Below are 22,626 nucleotides of genomic sequence, written 5' to 3' on the forward strand. Positions count from 1 at the left end.
GCTAATTCAAACATATATTATCGAACACTATAAAAAAAAATGTTTAATATTTTTAAAATACTAACTAGTTCAAAAGTTGTTGCGGAGCACATGGAAGTCGGAGCTAAGCTCAAGGTCTGCAAAAACACTTGATTGGTTGAAGGGATTTTCAAGTTCATAAGAAAAAACAGTTGAAAGGAAAGTGAAAGGTTAAAGTACTTTTGTTTTTGGTGGGTTATAGAAACATCTATAAGTGGGCCAAGTAATTAAAGACTGAATAGAAAGTTAGGCCCATGGACAGTGTACCTATTGGGTCAATTTCAAAAGGACAGTAAGTTTAACAGAGACAAATATCAACTTTGTAATTGTAATATTCCCATCGTCAAAGTCAATTTTTCGAAAGAGCCACGTGCACTTGCATTGCATAATTGGCAGTTTTTGGTACAATTATGCTTCATAAGCCATTCAAATTCTGACATCTGTCAACAAATCTTGAATGGTTTATCGATATTTTGATAGCCTTTTGATTGATATCCTTGGTATTGAGTAGTATTAATTAATAATTCCCTCTTTCAATTTTTTTTATTATTATAGTAGAATGGAGATTATTAAGTTGATTTGAATTTTAAACAAATTTATAGGTTATTGATATATTACAAATACTTAAAATTTATTTTATCTAGAGTTTTTTAAACTTTAGATCTATTACGATGAGGATGATTCACTTTTTTTTTTTTCCAAAAATTGTTCATCCAATTTATTTGTAAATTGCATGTAATATTTTAGTAATTTTAGGATTTTTTTTTCATTTCATTCTTGAAAAATTGGAACTCTGAATCGTATGAGTAATTACATATAATAAATTTTCTTATAAAAAAGGAAGTTACAGTAAACTAGTATAAATTCTAGAAGATTCAATAAAAGATTCAATGAATAGACTATTTTTAATAAATTTTTTGAGAATATCATTTTTCTTTTTTTTTTTCATTATTTTTCTTTTTCCTTTCATTTCATTATACCTAACATAAAAATAGCTAGTCATGGTCAAAAAGGATCATGCATATATATATATATATATATATATATATATATATATATATATATATAAAACAGAGAGAATTATGGAAGATGGGTATAGAACAGTTGCACATGTTATTATTAATTAGTTTAGAAATTTTAAGAAAGTTTAATTGAAACTAACTCTATTAATTTGACTAATTTCTCACCAAGGTCTCAATATTAATTTAAATAATTAAATAAAATAATTAATATTCCAAACCCTGAGTTTAAACCGGTTTTCCATGTGGTCTCATGTGTTTCTACAAATATATTCTTCCCTTATAAATGTAATTAATTAAATTTTTATGACGCAAAGTATATATATATATATATATATATATATATATATATATGTATCTAATCTTGAGAGTCATGTTCTTGTTTCTTTTGGTAAACCTTTTGGTCATGTTCTTCAAGATATTGATTCCCTTAACCAAATATTAATTCATACGTTTGCTTGCAGTTATTATAGTTACAAAGTTAGTTAGACTATCAAATATTTTATGATGGGATTGTCAAAATGCAAGAGGGGGCCTCAATTAATAAGCTAAAACAATATATATTAATAATTCAATATAGATATATCCACATGCCATTTTATTTAATTAATTAATTAATTAAAATGCTCATTTTGAATAAGTAATATATAAAGCAAAAGAGATTTGCAACTTTTGGTAAAATACCCTAATTCCTCATTATACATAATGGACAAAATATATAATTTCAAAGGTACAATTTACCCAAATTTAATTGGAATTTTTAGTGAGGTAGGAAAAATATAGGAAAAAAAAAAAAAGAAATAGAGAGAGAAATACTTAGGCTAATAAAGAAAAAACAAATTGGAGGAATTAATAGTTAGCTACTACAAAGCAGCATAGTTGACTTTTTCCCTTGTCAACTAATAAAGGCAAAATGACAACATTAAGCAAATTAATTAATTAATTTACAAATTGGAACATAATTAAATGCGTTAATTAGGGCTTAAGGCTCACTTCACTAATCACTATATAGCCATTGAAGATGGGTAGAGTCACATGGTTTCAACACCCCAATATAAATCATACTAATTAAAATTTAATTATGGGCGGTTAAGATAATCTTTTAAGTCACTATTATACTTGATTCTCTATCCCCAAACCCTAGTGTTAAACTAATAGTTAATTATATATCGTAAACGCGTTTAAACATATTGATTAACAAATTAATTAACTAATATTAGGTTTTTCAAGGAAAATTTTGGAACACTCAGTTTGTGTCTATGTGACTCTTGCCAGTTTTGGGGGGATTAAAACCATGAGAATGCAGCTTTTTTTTTTTTTGGGAGTAGAGTGTGCTTATACCTTAAAAAAATCAACATTTTTTTAAAAAAAAATATTTTTTGAATTTCCAACTTCTTAGTTGGCCTCTCACAGGAACCTTGAGATTCTAATATGGCTTTTGGATATAGATCATTCCTACCTCCTCCTGTTTTTTACTCTCTTCCCTATAAAAAAAATATTTGAAAATTAGACAAAATTGATTAATTATGTTTGGCAATTTGATTGCCCACCTACATATATAGATAAATTAATTACATTTACTTAAGAAATAAAAAAAGTAATAGTGTAATATAGTATAGGGTAATTAATGAAGATTTGTGTTGGTGACCTACTATGATATCTACTATTAAATTAAGAATTTTAATAGTCAAATAATCCATTTGTATTAAGAATAACTAATCACAATTAAGAAAATTAAGTTACCAGAATGTGGGAAGAATAAAATTAATTTTTGACCTAATTCTTTGATTAATAATTAACTAAAAGAATGAATAAAATTAAGTTCATGTCACATGTCAATAATTAAAATTATTTAGATAAACAAGAAGAAATTATTCAACCACATCTCCAATTAAGAAGCACCACATGTTCATCCCCTAATCCCAATTTTTTTTTTTTTTTTTTTGGAAAAAAAAATTCCAATTTTTTTAATCAAAACCAACCTCACTTTCTCTACTTATTGGAAGACTAAATCTATGTGTGGAATGTGTATTTAAGAGAAGGGGGTGGCACCTAGGTTTAAGAGATGGGTATTTAAAATTAATTACTTTACTAATTGTAATATGTTTATAAATTTAAAATTTGCCACATGCAAGGCTATGGTTGAGCCAGGTGCAATGATCCTAACAGGGTATTTGGATTAAGGACACACTAATTAAGACAGACATGACTTGTAATAAAACCAATCAAACGGTTTTACCGACCTAATAAACCGAATATAGCCGTTGGGAAAATGAAGGAATAGAGAGAATGAGGTCACCCACTTGCTTAAGCTCAATTATTTACATCATATTCAACTATGCTCTCTTCATTAATTGAGAGTTTCGATTATTGTTATGCTTCTTACTTTTGTTTCTAATTAATAATAATTAAGTATTAATTTTTTTTTTTTTTTATAGTGCATGTTCTATAGCATGTGATCAAAATATATATATATATATATATAAACATAAGATTCTAGTCAAATTTAAATTATGGGCATAATTAACTTTCTTGGATACAAAGTTCAAAATTAATTCAATGAAATAGAGTTAATGTAGATAAATAATAATTATATAAAATATAAAAAAATATCAATCATAAATCTTGTCCAAGATACAAAAATATATATGTAAATTAAATTAATGTTTGGTTCCAATCATATTGACTAAGATTTTATGGTCTAATATCAGAACAAAAATCCAAACACATGAAAGAAATATTCCAAACCATCATTTAATTATTTAGTGTTGTTTTATTGTTTGCATATGAATTAATGACACATATTTAGTAATCAGTCACATGAGATAAACAAACTTTTGAATATATACAAAGATCTTCTAAAATCTTTCTAAGCTTCTAATGTGTTACTTATATTCCATCAAATTAAAAATTAAAATATTTTTAGATTTGCCAAGATTTTTTTTTCTTTTCATTTAATTTTTATGGTATAATAATATTATTCTTCAAAAAAGTTCTTTTGGTGCCATGTGACTCCTTATTTTACCTTCAAACACTCAATTGTGACTCTCTATAATCTACCCATTTGGCATTTGACTACTTTTTATAAGATAAGGTTTTGGAATTTTCTTACAATATATTGTAGTGGGCTTATTTAATTTCTTAATTAATCCCATCCAATGCCTTGCATTAGATTGCCATCATGAGGAATGAAAATTTCCTATCCTCTAATTAGATGCTTTCCTAGGGCTTTTTCAGCCATTAAGTAACAATATCACAAGTTATTGGTTTTATGATAATAAATCTCTCGGTCCATCGGTCCAATCCATTCATGTTGAACAAACTTAATTGTTTTAGTAGCATTTAACTGTTAGTTGTTTAAATCGCTTTTTATAAAACGCTAAAAATTAAATGTTATGAAAGTTAACTTTTTATAAAACACTACTTTAACTTCTAAAAGCTAGTTCAAATGATATGTTACAAAATATTATAAAAAATAATATTAAAAATTATTACCAAACACAACCTAATTTGCTACAATGGAAATACTTGATTTTATTATATATATTTATTAAAAATTTCCCAATATATATGTAAATATGGTTATGAATTATGAGTATAAAATTTTATTCTTCAAAATTATTAAGTGATCTATTTATTCCTCAATTCTATATATTCATTTTTTTAAAAAAAAAAATGGACTGACTTGTAATTAAATTGTTTTATTTTATAGGTAAAACAATAATGAGGGTATTAAATATTTAGTGTTGTGGTTGCAATGAGTCATATTTCTTGGAATAATATTATATATAAAAAGAAGGAAGAGAGAGAAAAGGTTAATCAAAACTATATAGAAGCTCTTTGCAATCTTATGGGACCCTTTCCTAATCATGAATTGAACCTAACCCCCCCCCCATTTTTAATATTTTAATTTCTCACCTAATTAAGGATGTAATATTCCTATTCCTATGCTAAATATGTTTATGGGTTGACCAAAGAATTGTGTGGACAAAAGGAGACTGCCAACTCTTGTTAAGAGGACACTTATATATATTCAGACAGCAATATTTACCTGGTTTTTCCATCAAAATAGTAACTATTAATTATTTATTTTTCAATGTAAAATTAAAAAAAAAAAGTTTAATAGAGATAAAAACATGTTGAGCAATATGAATAAGCACTAGAGAGTGGATAATAATAATATATATAAATAAATGTGTGATTATATATAAAAGGACAAGCATAGATGAGTATTAGCCAACCAAAGCCAATCCCTTTTCATCTTACAAATATAAAATTTCTAACTTGTACGGATAATTAGATAATCGGTTAAACCATATATCAAATTAATATTTTGCATATAAAAAATAAAAATACGAAAAAACCTATTATTGTTATTGCTAGTTTAAATATTAATAAAAAAATTCATAATTTTAGGGTCTAAATTTTTTCGAATTCATTGTGCAGTTGTGCATTTGGCTCTCTATAACTTATAACCGGGATTTTCTTTTTCAAGGGAAAAAAAAATGATTTAGCATCATGAGATCCACCATTGATGAACCTTCAAACAATATATATAGCAGCTGCAATCAAATCCAATCAAGCTTGCGCATGTTTTACTAATACTAGAAGGGTTAAAATATTAGCACCGAAACGTTGAGTAGTGGACGCAAATATATATATATATATATATATATATATATAAAGTGGCACCGCCATTTTTTTGCATGTTCCAATGGCCTAAGAGTTACCTTTTTGCATAAACAGTGAAGGTTGGCAACTCATACGTTCTTTCCACCATGTCCATATCTATATATTTATGTATTTATAGTGAGAAAGAAAGCATTTAGCTACTTCTACTTCGCTTTCTCATATACTTGTTTACAGTGAATACAGAAGAGATATGGCGGAAATGTATATATATCAATCATAATAATAATAGCAGTGATACGATAATGATTTTGCCTTTCTCGAACTTTTCTTTTACGCGTGACTTAATTAGTTCATTATATAATGGTATACGATTCTCATCAAACAAACACTTTTTATAATTATTCTATTAATAATAAAACTCTTATTCTCATGACTTAGAGTCTTGGAATTGATATCTTCATACCAGATAATATACACTAAGAAAATTCTTTTTTTTTTTTTTTTTTTTTTTTTTAATAAGAAGATGTTAACGAGTCATTCATATTCCTATTTATCGATGCATTCAAAAATATTATTTCTAAACTTTATAAAAAAATTATTCATGGAGTACTTCTCAGCATATAGTAAATCTTAATTAACAAAAATTAATAATATCAACCGGTTTTCGGCAACAGCATTTCGAGCCGAATGCTTAACCTAAATATTACTCTAATAATTTTATTATTGCTACTATCATTAGCTATATATATTCATTTAGCAAGAGGAATTTAGCGCCGGCTACCCAAAAAAAAAAAAAAAAAAAAAAAAAAAAAAAAAAAAGAGGGAAGGAAAGAGTTAGGATCTTGCTAAAAGAGAAAGAGAATAAATTTTTATATGAAAAGAATACAAAAATATTCCATTCTATCTCATTCTATAAAAGTAGAAACGCTACTAAAATTTGATCATATCATCAATTGCTTTATTTTATTTTATTTTATTTTATTTTCATAAAATTCATCAATTACTACCAAGCTGGCTGTGGAGCATTGCAAGGCTGGTTGTGGTGATGGCTACAAAAATACTCACTCTTATCACATCATGCATGGGATATCACTCTCTCTATACACTATATTATAATTATACTTTTGTTATTTTCTATTTGGATTTTTTTTTTCTCTCTTTTTAATTAAAAAATGAAATTTGCTTGGACATAACAAAAGTGAAAAGAATTATATGCATAAAATGAATTATGATACTATGTATACTGATTCCAAAGCAAAGAGAATTTTAAATTCATAGAAACGCCAAACTCATAGCTCTAAAATCTTTTCATAAAAAGGAGAGACTCTTATGGGATTCAAGGTTTCATCACATGCTTCCCTTCATCAGTTTTTCACTTTCACAAGATTATGAGCATGCACCAACTTGGTTTGGTCAATACACATTATCCTTTATTTTTCCAACTCAAAATATATATATAATGAAATTAATTTAGCAAATACAGATACCAACAAGCCAAGATAGTTTAGTCTAATACTCGAAGCATATTAAATATTAATCATATGATCGAGTAATAGATCTTACGTAAAATTACATGTGAAATAAACTACGAGAGTGAATTTATAAATTTGGCCGAATAAAAAATAAAATACCATCACGCACTCACAACCACAAAGTCCTATATTGTACTAGACTTTATATATTATATATTAGCCCTATATAAAAAATTAAAAAAAAAAAAAAGAAAAAAGAAAAATTAGCTCTAATGTTTTTCTAACTACATATTTTACTCGAAAGTACAAAACCCTAAGCCTAAAAGCCAAGTATTATAGTTAAAAGTTAAAATGAATGATACGAAACTGACTTCTATATATTCACTTTGAGATCATAAGTACGCGTGTCGAAAAGAGGGAGCATCCACGCACTCTTTTATGGTTTAACCGAACGCAACATAGTTTTCCACGTACTTTAGTTATAGTAAAGAATGAATGTCGAGGTTTTCTGAATAACATATAACATAATAGACACGTTCATGGCTTTAGAGCTATATATAATTTTTTTTTTTTAAATAATAATTAGGAGGTTCAATTTTTTCAGACAGTAAAGTATAAATCCTCTCACTCACTTATGTGGTAATGTGGGTATCTTATTTTATGTTCGAGCATGTACATCCACGCAATTTATTATTGAATCTAAAATGATATTTAGATAAAATTTTTTAATAATTATGATTTAAATTTTAAATTTTTATTTTATTATAAATAAAGTTTATCTAAAAATATAACCCCTTAAAAACGGATGACATAAAATTTGAGAAAAAGAAATGGAATAAAGAGATTCCTACTCCATAGCTTAGCTTTTATCTTTTAATTTAGCTAAAATGATAAATCCTAGGTTAAGCATGCAAGTGTGAAAATTAGGGTTTAGGCATGAGCTAGGGCACTAGTTTGTAGGGAACAGATTTTTTTTTGTTTGGCTGGAAGGTAGAATTTTAGAAAATCAGTGTATTGAAATTAGTAAACAAATATATAGTTTTTGTTGGCGTGTGAATAAAATAAAAATAAAAATAAAACAGAGAAATAATAATTAGATTTTTGACTAGCGTGGGGCAGTAGACACATCACACATGGCACTATTACAGCGTGAAATACTGGTTGGCAGAATGGGCTTTGTGGGCCGAAACAGCCTTTGAAGTCGCAATCCCAATGCATTGGAGCCTTCTGAGGGTCCAAGATGTTGACATGAGGCCCCCATTTTTAGCAACTAGGCTGATCCGCTCCACGTGGGCATATCATGCGTATCCTACTCAGCATTTTTCATCTGCCACGTCGATGTCCGTCTCAAATAGATTTTTCCTTTTTTTAATTTTTTTTTAGTAAATTTTTGAACTTCTTGAAATCATGCTATCAATATCCTATGGGTTCAAGAACTCTTTGTGGGTCCAATAAAATCAAAGACGAGATGATGATGGAAGTCATTTTCATTGCTCCCTAATTCTCCTTCTAATTCCTTGATTGACCTTGTTTAGTAAGTATTAGAAAAAACTTTTGTTTTGGTAACATAAATTGAGCTCATAAATTCCACTAATGGAGTTTATAATTAGAGAGAGGGAAAAAAAAAAGAAAAAATAAACCAATAATTTAATTTGATTTTATTGTTTATGAAGGAATAATTTCGAATCTTGAGCTTGCATCGAAATCATTCATCACATGTTAAGTTTTTGACACCAAATCAATAACATGAAAATTCTATGCCTTGGTCGGTAAGGGTAGAGTGCTCTTAACATTACTTATTGTCATATTATTTTTCAACAAAATTTTAAAAAATAAATAAAATAAAATAAAATCATATGATTTGAAAAGGACCCTCACATGCACACTTTCTAAGCCACTTCCCCTATATAAGGAACACCCGTCTCCCCTCCCTCCATACCAAATCTGAATTCACTTCAAAACAACAAAAAACCAACAATCTTCTCTTATTTCTACTCTCTCCGTTTTCAAAACCTACTTTCTTGATCAAACTCTTATAGACCTAAAACTTTCAAACTCAAATACATTTCTTCAACTAGTCTAGTTAATTTCACCAACAGAACTATGGAGAACTTGTTTCGTTTGGCTGATCATGAAGATTTCTTCTCTCGTAGATGCATATGGGTTAATGGTCCAGTAATAGTAGGTGCAGGACCATCAGGGCTAGCCACAGCAGCTTGCCTTAGAGAACAAGGCGTGCCCTTTGTTGTGCTAGACAGAGAAGAATGCATAGCATCTCTGTGGCAAAAACGTACTTATGACAGATTAAAGCTTCATCTCCCTAAACAATTCTGTCAACTTCCAAAACTCCCATTTCCTGAAGATTTCCCTGAATACCCAACTAAAAAACAATTCATTGAATATTTGGAATCTTATGCTAAGCATTTTGAAATCAATCCAAGATTCAATGAATGTGTACAATCTGCAAGATATGATGAGACTAGTGGGCTTTGGCGAGTCAAAACTATTTCTGCAAGCGGGTCTAGCCGGACTGAAGTTGAGTACATTTGCCGGTGGTTAGTAGTGGCTACCGGAGAAAATGCAGAGTGTGTAATGCCTGATATTGACGGATTAAATGAGTTTAGCGGTGATGTTATTCACGCTTGTTCTTATAAATCTGGTGAGAAATTCCGTGGCAAGAAAGTTCTTGTTGTGGGTTGTGGGAATTCCGGCATGGAAGTTTCTCTTGATCTCTGTAACCATAATGCTTCTCCATCAATGGTTGTTCGAAGCACTGTAAGACATTAGAATTAGTGATGAAGTTTCAAACTTTATAGAAAATAAAATGTGGGTTTTGAGTTTATAGTTCTTATATTGATTTTTTTTTTTCATGTTCTTGATTTTCAGGTTCATGTTCTGCCTAGAGAAATTTATGGGAAATCAACTTTCGAGTTGGCTGTTTTGCTAATGAAATGGTTGCCACTCTGGTTAGTTGATAAGTTAATGTTGATTTTCGCATGGCTGATTTTGGGAAATATTGAGAAATATGGATTAAAAAGACCAGCTACGGGTCCATTAGAGCTAAAGAATACAGAAGGAAAGACCCCAGTATTGGATATTGGAGCACTGGAGAAAATCAGATCTGGAGATATTAAAGTGGTTCCTGGAATCAAGAAATTTTCACATAGACACGTTGAGCTTGTTAATGGTGAAACTCTTGATATTGATTCGGTTGTTTTAGCTACTGGATATAGAAGCAACGTCCCATTTTGGCTTCAGGTGAGAATATGTTCTAATTCCTCTGTTCAGAAATTAATAAAAAAATGTCAGAAATTTGTCTTAATTTCTTGGCATATTTTTTTAAAGGAAAAAATGTTTTAGAAGCTTTTTTTTTTTTTTTAATGATTGTGATTTTTTTTTTTTTTTTTTTTTTTTTTTTGAAAAAGTGGGCTAATCTTGATTTGGTTAATGATGTACAGGAAGGCGAATTTTTCTCCAAAAATGGCTTTCCAAAAGCACCATTTCCAAATGGTTGGAAAGGAAATGCAGGACTATATGCAGTTGGGTTTACAAGGAGAGGGCTGTCTGGTGCATCTTCAGATGCCATGAGAATAGCACAAGACATTGGCAAGGTCTGGAAAGATGAAACTAAGCAACAAAAGAAGAGAACAACTGCTTGCCATAGGCGTTGCATTTCACAATTCTAAATCATGACCAAAACCCACAAAACACCAAAAAAGAAAAGCTTCTAACAAACAGAAATTCAGTTAGTTGTAAAAAAAAAAAAAAAGAATAATAATAATAATAATAATCATAACTTCCTGTATGATACACAAACAGATAGAACAGAGACAGAGCCCTCTCCAAAGGCCCAAAGTTTTGTTATGTTTTGGGGATTTTTTAAACTGAGGATGAAGAGGCTTCTTTTTCTTTTTCTTTTTTTCATTTTTCAGTTTCATACATTTCTTTTTCTTTTGTACTACATTGTATTCATCAATTTTATATGACAATTTCTTTTGTTTTCTTTTCAATTGTTTGTCCCTTCTTTTGCTACCAAAACACGGTGTTTGTATGAACGAATTTTGAATTATTTGTATTGAATCAATCAATTCTAAGATTATAAGATTATGAATTCAAACCCTAATCCTAATCCAAGCTTAATTAATACAAATCAGTTTTGTTAACTTGCCAACTACTACTAATAAGGCCAAGAAACAAGATTGGCTCTCTTTTGTCGTTTTAAGGAGTTTGTTTCAATTTCCTTACACCTTCCAAGGATCAAATGAAGTTATTAAATCAGGTAATCTAAAGGAAAATTTGGAAAATCCTATTCTTCTAGTTGTCATTAAGTTTAATACATTGAACATTAATAATTCAAGAATCAAATCCCTGCTTATTTTGGCAACTACAATTAACAGTTTTAAATAAGAAAGAATATTCCCTCTCTATCTGTAATTACATGAAACTAGACTCATACATGTTAAAACTAAAACTAAACTGCCTCACAATCACATTACCTATTTTCTATTTTCTTGCCATGCCAATCAGAGTTTTTTTCAAAAATATAAAAGAAAAAGGGTCACTGATTCAAATGTTCTGATTAGCAACTTGCCCATAAACATCTATGATCAGATGGGGTAGGGTCCATGAAGGGCAACGAAACCTAGCTCCACCACACCCACCACCTTGTTTTTATCCTACTTTTGAGTTTTGATGATATTGATAGCCAGTTCCAAGATGGGCTACATCACACTATTCCCTTTAATAGTATTATTATTATTATTTAGTTTTGACCAACTTAGGCTTACAAAGTCACTGATGCCTTGCACATGGATAGAGCCACAAAGCTCTCTAAGCAACGCAAAAAAAAGAAAAATAGAATTACAGTTAAGGCCTTTCTGTAAAGCATGATACAGAAGCTTCAATACAGTTCAGAAAAACCCGAAAATTGATTAATGTAGCTTATTATGTGGTAATCAACTGTTCAAATGTGAAAAATGTAAAAAAAATAACTGGCGTCGGTAGGACCCGAACCGGAGACCTTCAGTGTGTTAGACTGACGTGATAACCAACTACACCACGACACCAGTGGCAGAAGCCTCTCAGATAATCACTTTGAATTAAGAATTTGAAATGCATAACCATCACACGAATACGAACAGGGTACCAGAACTAGCTCAGTGGTTCCTTAAACCTGACTCAGAATTAAAAGTTCATGCAGCAGCCTAGAAGGGGAAAAAACAAGCACGTTTAAGAGGTTTTTGAGCATTTGCATGTTATGTTCTGACATGTTTTTGGGATCTTTAATGCCCTAAATTTGCGCCATATGCAATTGGCAGAGACCTAGAGAAGCTGTTTAGAGCATACTCCCTTTAACTACAAATGCTTTATGTTTAATTCTAGGTATACCAACTTGGCCTAACCTGAAATTATGGATCATCTAAAAGACAAGTCTAACTTTTCTTCCTCTAAAAACTTAATATTCCTCTACAATTATTTCATTAGTGTCAAAGTAAAAATGATATTGCATCATCCATGCAATAACTAGCACCTTCTACTTAGAAACACAAGACAATGAGACATCACTAAGTAAATGTGTCGTATGTGTGATGACTCTGTTGCATCGGAAGAGCAAGAAGGTTCAGGCATTCAAGTCCCACAAGAACATGGTCCCCAAAGCTTATAATTCCCTGACAAAGAATGCCAAAAAAAAAAAAAAAGGATGGCTATGAACATGAAGGTTCCTTCCCCTTATCCATTTTTTCTTCTTGCTTACACCTTTTGCCCCTGCTACGAACAAAGCTAGGAATAAAATGAGGGTGTATCATTAGTGATCCCAGATGGAAACTCATCAAGACTTCAATTTGGATAATTAGATGACGGATGGAATTCGAACGTTATCTTACAATCCTGACAAGGGCTCAAATACTACTAATCAGGGAGATTATTTTATCACTCAGTGTATCACTCTCGCTCATTTGATAAATTCAAATGTATCACATATAGTACATCTTCTCGTACACTGAATAATTCCCCTAAAAATCAAAGCTCAAATTTTAGTGAAGAATTCGGGTAGTTTTCAGTTTTCACAAAGATACTTCACATCGCATATGATTCGTTAAAAAGACATTATCAAGAAACACTACATGTAATGATGTAATAGAGCCTCCAAGAAGTTATGAAAACAAGATTTTCAGTAGATGTTCAGCAATCATTATCATTATGGGTAAGAGTAGAAAAAAAGAGGTCTGGAAACTAAAGCCCACAGACAAAGTCCACTGAGTTCAAACTTGTCAGAGCCTCAAAACAGCGCACATGAGCTCCATGCCAATGATTCACAAATTACAAAAAGGTTTCTCCAACTCAACTGGCCCATCCATTCTTCCAGTTCCACCAGAGACCTCAAAATCAGTAACCCAGTTTTTTCCAAAACTTGGCTGCACCAATTAAAGCTTCAGTTTTGTGTCTTTATCTCTTTGGGACTATGTGCATGATTTCAACTGCTTCTTTTTGGGCATCACTGCTAATAAAGAGTAAATGTAACACATGGTATGGTCACCATTCTCCATTACCACTATATTATCATCAAGGGCCCATCTTATTCATATTGTATAATAATCCAATTTCTGATTTTACTTAACCTAGTTCCTCCAAGCTCTAGGTCCACTTGCTCTAGTCCCTAGTAGACACTATCATGTGATCAAACAAGTTCTCATTAGTGGACTTTCCAGATTTCATCCACTTAATAATTTGAAAATTTTAAAGACCAATAGCGTTTGGATTGAAAAACAAACATATTATTTTATGAGAATTAAAAAAAAAAATTGAAAGGATAACTATACCAAACAGCTCCTAAACTAACAGTTCCAATAACATATGCATGGTCTCAGAAAGACCTAACTTTTTATAAAGGAATCCACTTAGTCCGTATCCAGCAGCTAGGTTACAATCAAGAGTTCTCTACAATTTTTTATTAAGTACGTATTATGTTTCCTAAAAGTTTCGATGTACTCTCTGAGTACTACTTTGGTTCTTTCAGTACTTTTAATGTGTAGTTAGATTTCCTGTTTAAAGGTTATGCTGCACTTGGACCCCTTTCCATTACAATTAATATACAGAAAACCTAACTATAGATAATATGTATTGAAATTTTGCTATTTTCTGTTTTCTCATCACTAATTAATATAACTTTTCACTATGTAATTATTTTCAGACACTTCACTTCCCTTCAATCATATCATATATACAGGTCAGGCGGAGAAACTAAATTGCTTATATATGTCTTCTTGGTAATCAATTCTTTATGGCAACAGTGATCAATGTTCACTTCCAAAATTCATATAGACACTCCAAAAAAGTCCTTATTCTTGAAAGAATTTCAAGTAATTAATAAATTTAAAATATTCGTGTTTAATTACATTACTACCATCCTAAATTATTGGTCGAAATCTCCATTTTCTCTTAGTTAACTCATTCAGGATTTATTTTGTTTGCCTCAATCATACTTTATAACCCAACTCTCCCACTGCTTTCTTGTTCATAATTCACTCTTTCGCAATCATTCTCAAATAATAGATTCTCTTGGAATTTGACAACTAACGCTAGCTAATAATAAGCATGCATGCTTTTTATGGTATTTGTGCAATTTTTCTTTGTTTCTTCAAGTGCATTATTTCCCACCCTTATCTATCATGAACTATTTCAGATCATGTTGTAGCTGAGTCTTAATTCTAGCGACAAGTGATTCTAGAACCTTGATTTTTGTCACCATAATCCTTGATACGATGCCCAGCCAATTGCAAAGATCTTTGAAATGTCAAAATCCAATATTCTAAAGTAACTGAAGATTGCAATACAAATTAACAACACCAAGTAGGCAAATAGACAAACTTGAACTCCTTCAAACCAGGCCGTCATAGCCTCCTTGACAAAGCCAAGTTGTCAAAGGCCACATCCCTCTTGTACATGTAGGACATATAGGAGTGTGAAATTATACTTTTGCTCAGATAGACAATATCTGAATTTAGAGCATGAAGATGTTTGCTAAACCCAAAACAAGCCAGCTATGACTAAGGAACAAGCCTGGCCTCACAGATTTATTGTCTTGACAATGGGTGCATAAGGGCCTTATTTCAGGTTTTTAAATTAAACTACTAATAAATAGATATTGTAAAACCATGTTCACACAAGAAATAGTGCAGTAAAGTAGAATCTAAATCTAAATGCATCCTGAAGTAGATACAATACTTTCATATGTCAACAGAATTCGAAAAGCTGGAAATAGACGCATCGTTTAGGATTTGATCAAAGATATAGCAAATTAAGAAGGATAAAAGAAACAAAAGGGAAAATGCTAATCGTAAATTTCAAAGGGGAATTTGGGAATGTTCCAATACAAAAGGAGTATGACCCAATTGTTTAGATTGAACAGAATTCAAGAACAAAGCTCAATCAATACAATGACAGTTTTCAATTGCTAACAAAGAAAGAGCCTATGATATTAGCCCAACAGCGTCTTCTACAAATATTAGGCACTAACTTAGGTTCCTTATCTTTGTAAGTAACCATATTCATGGGCTTAGATTGCATCTAATCCAAAATCATAGGCCATTAGCCCTATGAGTACTATACTATACGTACATAATCTTACATAGAACTTCTAGTGAAATATTAAGGATAACGATGTCCTATTAGGAATTGGGGTAAGGATGAGTGCAAATTTCCCACCTTATTTTTTAAATTAATAAAAACCATACCTTTAGACTACCTTTGATACACAAAATGGAATGAAAAAGGAATGGGATAAAGAATAGAGTGGAATGACAATGAGAATGAGAATATAAATTTATATTTCTTTCTTTGGTATGTAGCATGGGAATGAAATTCCGATTTTGTTCCTTTCTCTGGTTGTAGAAACGAGGGAAATAATGAAATGAGAATCACTAAAAACACCAAAAATAATAGAGTGTTCAGTATTTTGAAAAAAAACATATATAGGAGTATGAAAATAGTGATAGCCATTACAACCTACTTAGGAATTCATATTCATGGTCTATTCCCTTCTGATTTCTGTAGAATTGGCATTTTATTCCATGTATGTCACAGTATAGACTTAGGATTTTAAGTATGTGGAAGTTAAATGTTTTAATCTAGTACTTTTCCATATGCAACCGAACTTACTCCATCTTTTTTCAATGTGTGACTTTCCCACACGCAGTGGTGGAGGTAGGGGGTGGCGGGGCCGGGAGTGACCCCGTCCCTATCACAAAATAATAATAATAATAATAATAAATAAATAAATAAATAAAAATAAAAATTTCTTATAAATTTCTGTGAAATTTTTATTTTATTTTTTTCCATTTTGCCCCTTAATTTAAAAAATTTTTCTTTTACCCCAAAACTCCTAATCCTGCTCCGGCGGCTGCCTACAAACTACGATATTCCCATAGGAATCCTATAATCTACTCTAGTTTCTTCTTAGTTGAATTAAAAACGAATATGAACTTTGAAATAGAAATTGCAATAGCGGCAAGTGTTGCAATTCTCATCTCCTCCACCGGAAATCGGGACAGTGACAAATGGAAATATTTATACTCATAATTTGTAAAGTTTTAAATATTGAAAATCATATATTTTTTATAAATTACAATTAAACTTATATAAATATTATAAAATTTCAAATACTTTATGTTAATTTAACTGAAAATAAATCCAAGGATTATTACTCTCTGAAAAACCTAGAGATTGAAGAACTGGAATTGACTAAGATCCAAATAAATAAGTGATCCAGATAGAGCAGGAACGTAAAGTAAAAAGAATAAAAAGACGTACTGGTTTGCGGAGGCGCGTCTCTTAATCTGACGATACCAGACCAGAGGCTGTGCCGTCTGCGATTGCTGGCGCCAACCAATAAACTTCTGTTCGATTTTTCGAACTTTCGCGGGAAAATGAAGTTGGAAATTGGACCCTTGCCTGTCTGATCTGTTAAGCTTCTTTAACCCGATAATTCCAAAGCCCAAATGTTTGCCGCCTTTTATAGGCTTTTCTTAAAGCCCAATCCATATACATTCTCAACGGCCCAAACTCTAGGCAGGGTATTTATAAACATCCAAAAATTGTTTCAACTGCCTAAATGAATTCATATCGATCCAAAATTGTGATTTTGAAAAGTTTTGTTGTTTGGTTTGTAAAATTTAAGAATTTAAACTATGGACTCGGTTTATAATATTGAAGTCAAAATCACTTAAATCGATCTGTTTGTAAATTTTGAAATGATGAATAATTCAATGCAATTTTTTTGATTAAAAGCTTTTTTTTACTTTATTTTGTTTACAGTGATTGGTGCATGTTAGGTGAAAGTTAAATTATATTTTTATACTATTTAGATAAATTACATAATTATTTCATAAAATTCCAAATATTAAAGATTTTTCATAAAAAATATTTCAGTATTTTCAAAATTTTTACATAAGTTATGCAAAAAGAACTTAGCTAGCATTCTAACATTTAAATTTAATGTCAAAAAAAAAAAAAAAACATTTAAATTTTAGTCCAATAAATTGTTAATAAAAATGCAAATGTGAGTATAAAGTTTAAGAATTTTATAAATGTATTTTTTAAATTTTATTATCAATTCAATAAAAAAAGGTCTAAATTATTTTTTCTTCGTATATACAAAAAATGTTTATACATATAGGTGTGTGGTGCTAAATCCATCCAAAAAAAAAAAAAAAATCTTTATACGTGTGTATAATACTCTTTTTGTCCTATTTTGTTTGCTTGTTATTTCTTATTTTAATTTTTCAAAATGTCTGCAAGTTATTCAAATTTAGATGTATAAATAATTATTTTTCTCATAATAACATTTATAATTATTTATTAAATGAATGACTTTTATTAATATCTTAATAAGATAACGGTAAAAAAATACAAAATAATTTTTATTGATAAAATTTTTAATATGCATATTTTATTAAATTACATAAATAAAATGAGACGAATGAAATATTAATTATTTTGATTCAAACCCATAATTTTATTCGATTTCCCATAAGAGAGTGAAAGCAATTATTTTTTAAAAACAAAAATTTTCTCCTTTTTTTTTTTTTTCACCTCTGCACGTCTATATTATTTTTTTCAAATTTTTTGCATTTTCATTCGCCTCTTTCTCACTAATTTTAACTTGGATCTTGATCCCGCTAACTAAACTTTCCATCTCTATCACTGTATCTATAAAATACAAAGGTCGTCAAAAATTACTAAAATTGAACCATAATGCATTCGTATGTTTGAATTTTTTTTTTCTTTTTCATAATTTTGGTTCATTTCGAATATTTTACAAATTGAGATTATAGATTTTATTCGTACAAATCCTCAAATCATTTTTCGGAGTTGCTAGTCAAATATCCCACACATGCATGCATTCACGAGTCCTTTTATACCATTCTAAAGTTTATATATCTTCTGAAATTTATACATATATAGCATTCATACTGTAATTGCAAATATCTACTATTATTACAAAAATAAATAAATTGAGCTAAATACGAATCTAAGAATCGAAATTTAAAATCTAATTATTACTTTAACCAGCTTTGTGGAATCAAATATCATTTTTTTAATGGCATAATATATTAAAATATTTCAAAACTGTGCGTGCTTTTGTAATTTCAGTTATTAATTGGGATTTTTTTTTTTCATTTTTCTTTTATTGACGATAACTTCTCCATACCTGCATCCTAAAAAAACGAAAATTCGTGGCAAAGGAAAGTTTTCTTTGCTCAAAAAAAAAAAAATAAAATAAAATAAAAATAAAAATAAAAATCACTCTGAATTACATTAATACAGGCTTATAACAAAATAAAGGAAAAAGAAAAGCTACAAGACATCGGAGACAAGAACAACGATGGCAGTCGCATCTCCTCTTACTTTTCTCACTCCTCTTTCTCTAAAATCTTCTCGCGCTTTCTCTCCTCTCGGCAACGTCTCTAATTGTTCATTTGCACTGAGCAATTGCGGTATCAAAACAGTCACAAGTCTGGTGCTGGGATTCAATGGCTCAACAAGAAGAAGATCCATGTCTGTTCGAGCTTCGTTCGGGTCCAGGCTCGAAGAGAGCGTCAAGAAGACTGTTGATGAGAATCCAGTTGTTGTTTACTCAAAAACTTGGTGTTCGTGAGTTCAAATCTCTTAAATTCCACGTTTTTGTTATGTTTTTTCATTTTATTATGCAATTTGTGGTGAAATTGAATGACATATATTTTTTTTAACTGAATTGAATGATAATTTAAATTAAGGTTATTGGGATTTGTATTGAAGGTATTCATCTGAGGTGAAAGCATTGTTCAAGAAGCTTGGTGTGGATCCGTTGGTTATCGAATTAGACGAACTGGGTATATGACCCTCGTGCTTATTTTTATATAGTTGTTTATTTGTATGCTTAATGACATTGTTTTCTTGTTGTATCATCATTGAAACGGATTGGAATCTTCAGCTTAAACGTAAATTTTGTGATCCAATTTATAGTAATGGTCATTAAGTGCATTTTGGATATTCTTATTGTTCTTGATCTTTCTCTTGAAACACAAATCCCAATCCATTTTCATTTCAAATGCATACCTCTAAGTTTTTGCCGTTAACAAGAGCCAAACATGACATTTGAATGATTATTCTTTTTGTCGATTCCTTGACATGTTTTTACTTCTCAAATTGAGCAGAGATTGCATATATTGACGAATTTGAATCTCTCTTAATTTCTCATTCAGGCCCACAAGGACCCCAGATTCAGAAGTTACTGGAGAGGCTTACTGGACAACACACTGTTCCAAATGTGTTTATTGGTATGTACCGCTTTCACATTTTTCCTCCTGAAGTGAATTTATTTGGAACTATATATCCAGGATTTGAATGGCGGATGAAGGGCTATTGGGGAAGGAAGTCTTTCAGGAAACTACTAAAAAATATAATTCAGGCCTCATTTCTTTATCTGTGTGTATGAGCAATCTTGTATTGCTGATTCCCTCTTTATTTTTATTTGGTATTGGATGGGTGAAGTGAAATTCTATATTGATGCAAATTGATATGTGCAAAATTGGAGCAATTCCCAATTATACGAGTCATGAAATGTGTGAGCACTTGTGTATGTGTATGTTTTTCCCCAACTTGTTGGAGCTCTGTAAATCAATTTTGCATTTCATTTATCTTGCAATATGGGGTTCTCATGTCTTGTAGTTTTCCCCTACTGGCTACAGCCATCTTTTAAGCATGGGTCCCACTGTAACTTTGTCATAGACTTGAGCACATACCAAAGTCAAAATCGAGATTCAGTATTCAAGCTTCTTATCTGAGAATAACTGTGACCAAGTCGTTGCAACTTTTTGTGGTTGAGGTTCACATGAAAGTTGACTGCCTTGCCAATTGTATAGAGTGAGAAAAAGTGAGTCCATGTGAATTTCCGAATCACCTTGGACATGACTGGAAAAATGCAATAAAGCTGAAGAATGAATTACCTAGTTTAGTATGTTTTTTGTCATTCATCCATTTTGGATTATCTTTGTTCTGGGGTGGCGTTAAAGGTTGCTTTAGAATGAATAGTTCACTATTGGTTTAAAATTTAAATGTGCTTGTCATCGGATCTGGTACATATTGATGGTTGTTTCAATTGGAAAGCAACCATATTCTGTACATTACATCTTGTTTGCAACAAATTATGTGATGGAATTTTTCTGCTAATAAAATTTATTTCAATTGATTTTGAATAGAATTCTTAATTCATGTGTTTGGAATGATTTTTAATTCTATAAATTCTCCTAATAATTTTATTTCAATTGTTTTTAATAGAATTCATGTGTTTTCGAATAATTTTTAAGCTGACGAAATTCAACTAAACTGTAGTGTTTGGAATAATTGAAAAATGAATTGAATTATGTAGTTTCCAACATTATCTATATTCACAATAAGACAAAGTTGCTTTTGAGTGTGTTTCTTGTTTTTCATTTGTGGTCTCAGCACTACCACTAAACTAAATGAATTAAATTTTCTGTTAATCACTCCACTTTTGGAGTGATTCCTGATTATTTCAACATGCCTTTTTGACCCTTAAGAATTTAGATCCTATCACTTAAGAAGAGGTTTATAGCAACACTTTTAAACTTTATAATCAAACTGGATGTTCGACCATTTCATCAAAATCATTTCGGACTCCAAAAGAAAGTTTATGATGTTTTGGTCATAGAGTGCATGAATGCAAATTGGAACAACTCTATTATTCAATGTATGCTATAATATGCTGGTTGCATTGTATTCTTTTGATTATCCATTGCAAATCAATTTCAAGGGTTCATTACAAATCATTATGACACACTGAGAGATCTGATGAGATTGTTATCTGAAAAGAGCAAGCACATTTTCCTCCTTTCATTTAAAAAACCAAAAATTTGTGAATTGTGAAAATTTAATCATCCCTCCTTCTGTCTATTTGTTTGAGTGCTCAATGCTAAGAAATGCCTAACGTTTTTTTTTCTAACCTTCATTTTCAGGGGGGCAGCACATTGGAGGTTGCACAGGTACATTTTTTAGTAGTTGTTTTCGGTCTTATCTTGCTTGATTATATCTGATTGCATGGCATGCATGTCGAGATGGTTCCAGAAGCAGCATGCACTGATTTGTCACTTTATTACTGTTGTCCTCCACAATATCTTGCCTATGCCAACTTTTTTCCTGTGCCGAAGCACCCATTAATTGTGACATTGTTGACCTTTAACTTCAAATTTTCTTGGTAGGAAAGGAGAACTTGATCACTAAAATGTTGTTTATATTCATATGCAGATACTTTGAAACTATATAGGAAAGGAGAACTTGAAACTCTGTTGTCAGAAGCTACTGCTAAGAGCACACAGGGCTAGAATGCTCGTCACCGTTGAGAAATATAATCCCCTTGCACATCTTGGATATCTTAAGAATTCATGCTTCATTTCTGCTTCTTCAGATCAGTACTTTTTAACTTCATTGACCTAGATCTACTTTTAACTCCTCTATATTGATATCTTCAGTTTAATTGTATATTGAACTTATTAAAGTCTATTGTCACATAATCATGTTAGAACCTTCTTAAGTGGTTAAAAACCCTTGAGAGGGGGAATGGACTCTTTCTTTGTATAAAACAAATAATTAGCATTTCTTTTTCCTGGCCCTCATACTAATCTCTTTGTCCTTGTTCAGTTTGAACTCTAAATTTTGTCTTCTTTATTATTAGATGCTAGTGTTTATATGTTCTTGTTTGCTTTGTATTTAAACCTCTTGAAATTTTGTCTCTCTATTGCACCAACCGTTCTGAAACCAGAGGTTTTAGTTTCCTCTCTACCTTGCCAATTGTCATTGCCAAACTTATCAAGTGAGATAATATAATTAGCTTGGCTTTCTTGATCAAATATTTATTTGCTGCATTGCTGACTATTAATTATAAAATTTTTCCTTCAGCTGAAAAAAGCTTTTGATTTTGACTGGAC

General features: G+C 30.5%; 2 protein-coding genes across 2 annotated transcripts; both read left to right on the forward strand.

The window, feature by feature from the left end:
* The first annotated feature begins 9,100 nt into the window (after nt 1-9,100).
* Nucleotides 9,101-11,151, forward strand: LOC105644447 (putative indole-3-pyruvate monooxygenase YUCCA5). The gene is made up of 3 exons (XM_012229795.4): nt 9,101-9,916; nt 10,028-10,399; nt 10,600-11,151. Exons 1-3 carry the CDS (start codon nt 9,245-9,247, stop codon nt 10,825-10,827), a joined length of 1,272 nt encoding a protein of 423 aa, XP_012085185.1. The 5' UTR covers nt 9,101-9,244; the 3' UTR covers nt 10,828-11,151.
* Nucleotides 11,152-18,960: 7,809 nt separating this feature from the next.
* LOC105644445 (Thioredoxin superfamily protein) lies at nt 18,961-22,155 on the forward strand. Its single transcript, XM_012229794.4, has 5 exons — nt 18,961-19,294; nt 19,439-19,512; nt 19,885-19,959; nt 21,658-21,684; nt 21,947-22,155. The coding sequence occupies exons 1-5, from the start codon at nt 19,026-19,028 to the stop codon at nt 22,021-22,023; spliced, it is 522 nt and encodes a 173-aa protein (XP_012085184.1). The 5' UTR covers nt 18,961-19,025; the 3' UTR covers nt 22,024-22,155.
* The last annotated feature ends 471 nt before the right edge of the window (nt 22,156-22,626 follow it).

Source organism: Jatropha curcas, chromosome 3, assembly GCF_041381405.1.
Source record: "Jatropha curcas cultivar XTBG-Jc1 chromosome 3, XTBG_Jcur_1.0, whole genome shotgun sequence".
NCBI classification, from domain to species: domain Eukaryota; kingdom Viridiplantae; phylum Streptophyta; class Magnoliopsida; order Malpighiales; family Euphorbiaceae; genus Jatropha; species Jatropha curcas.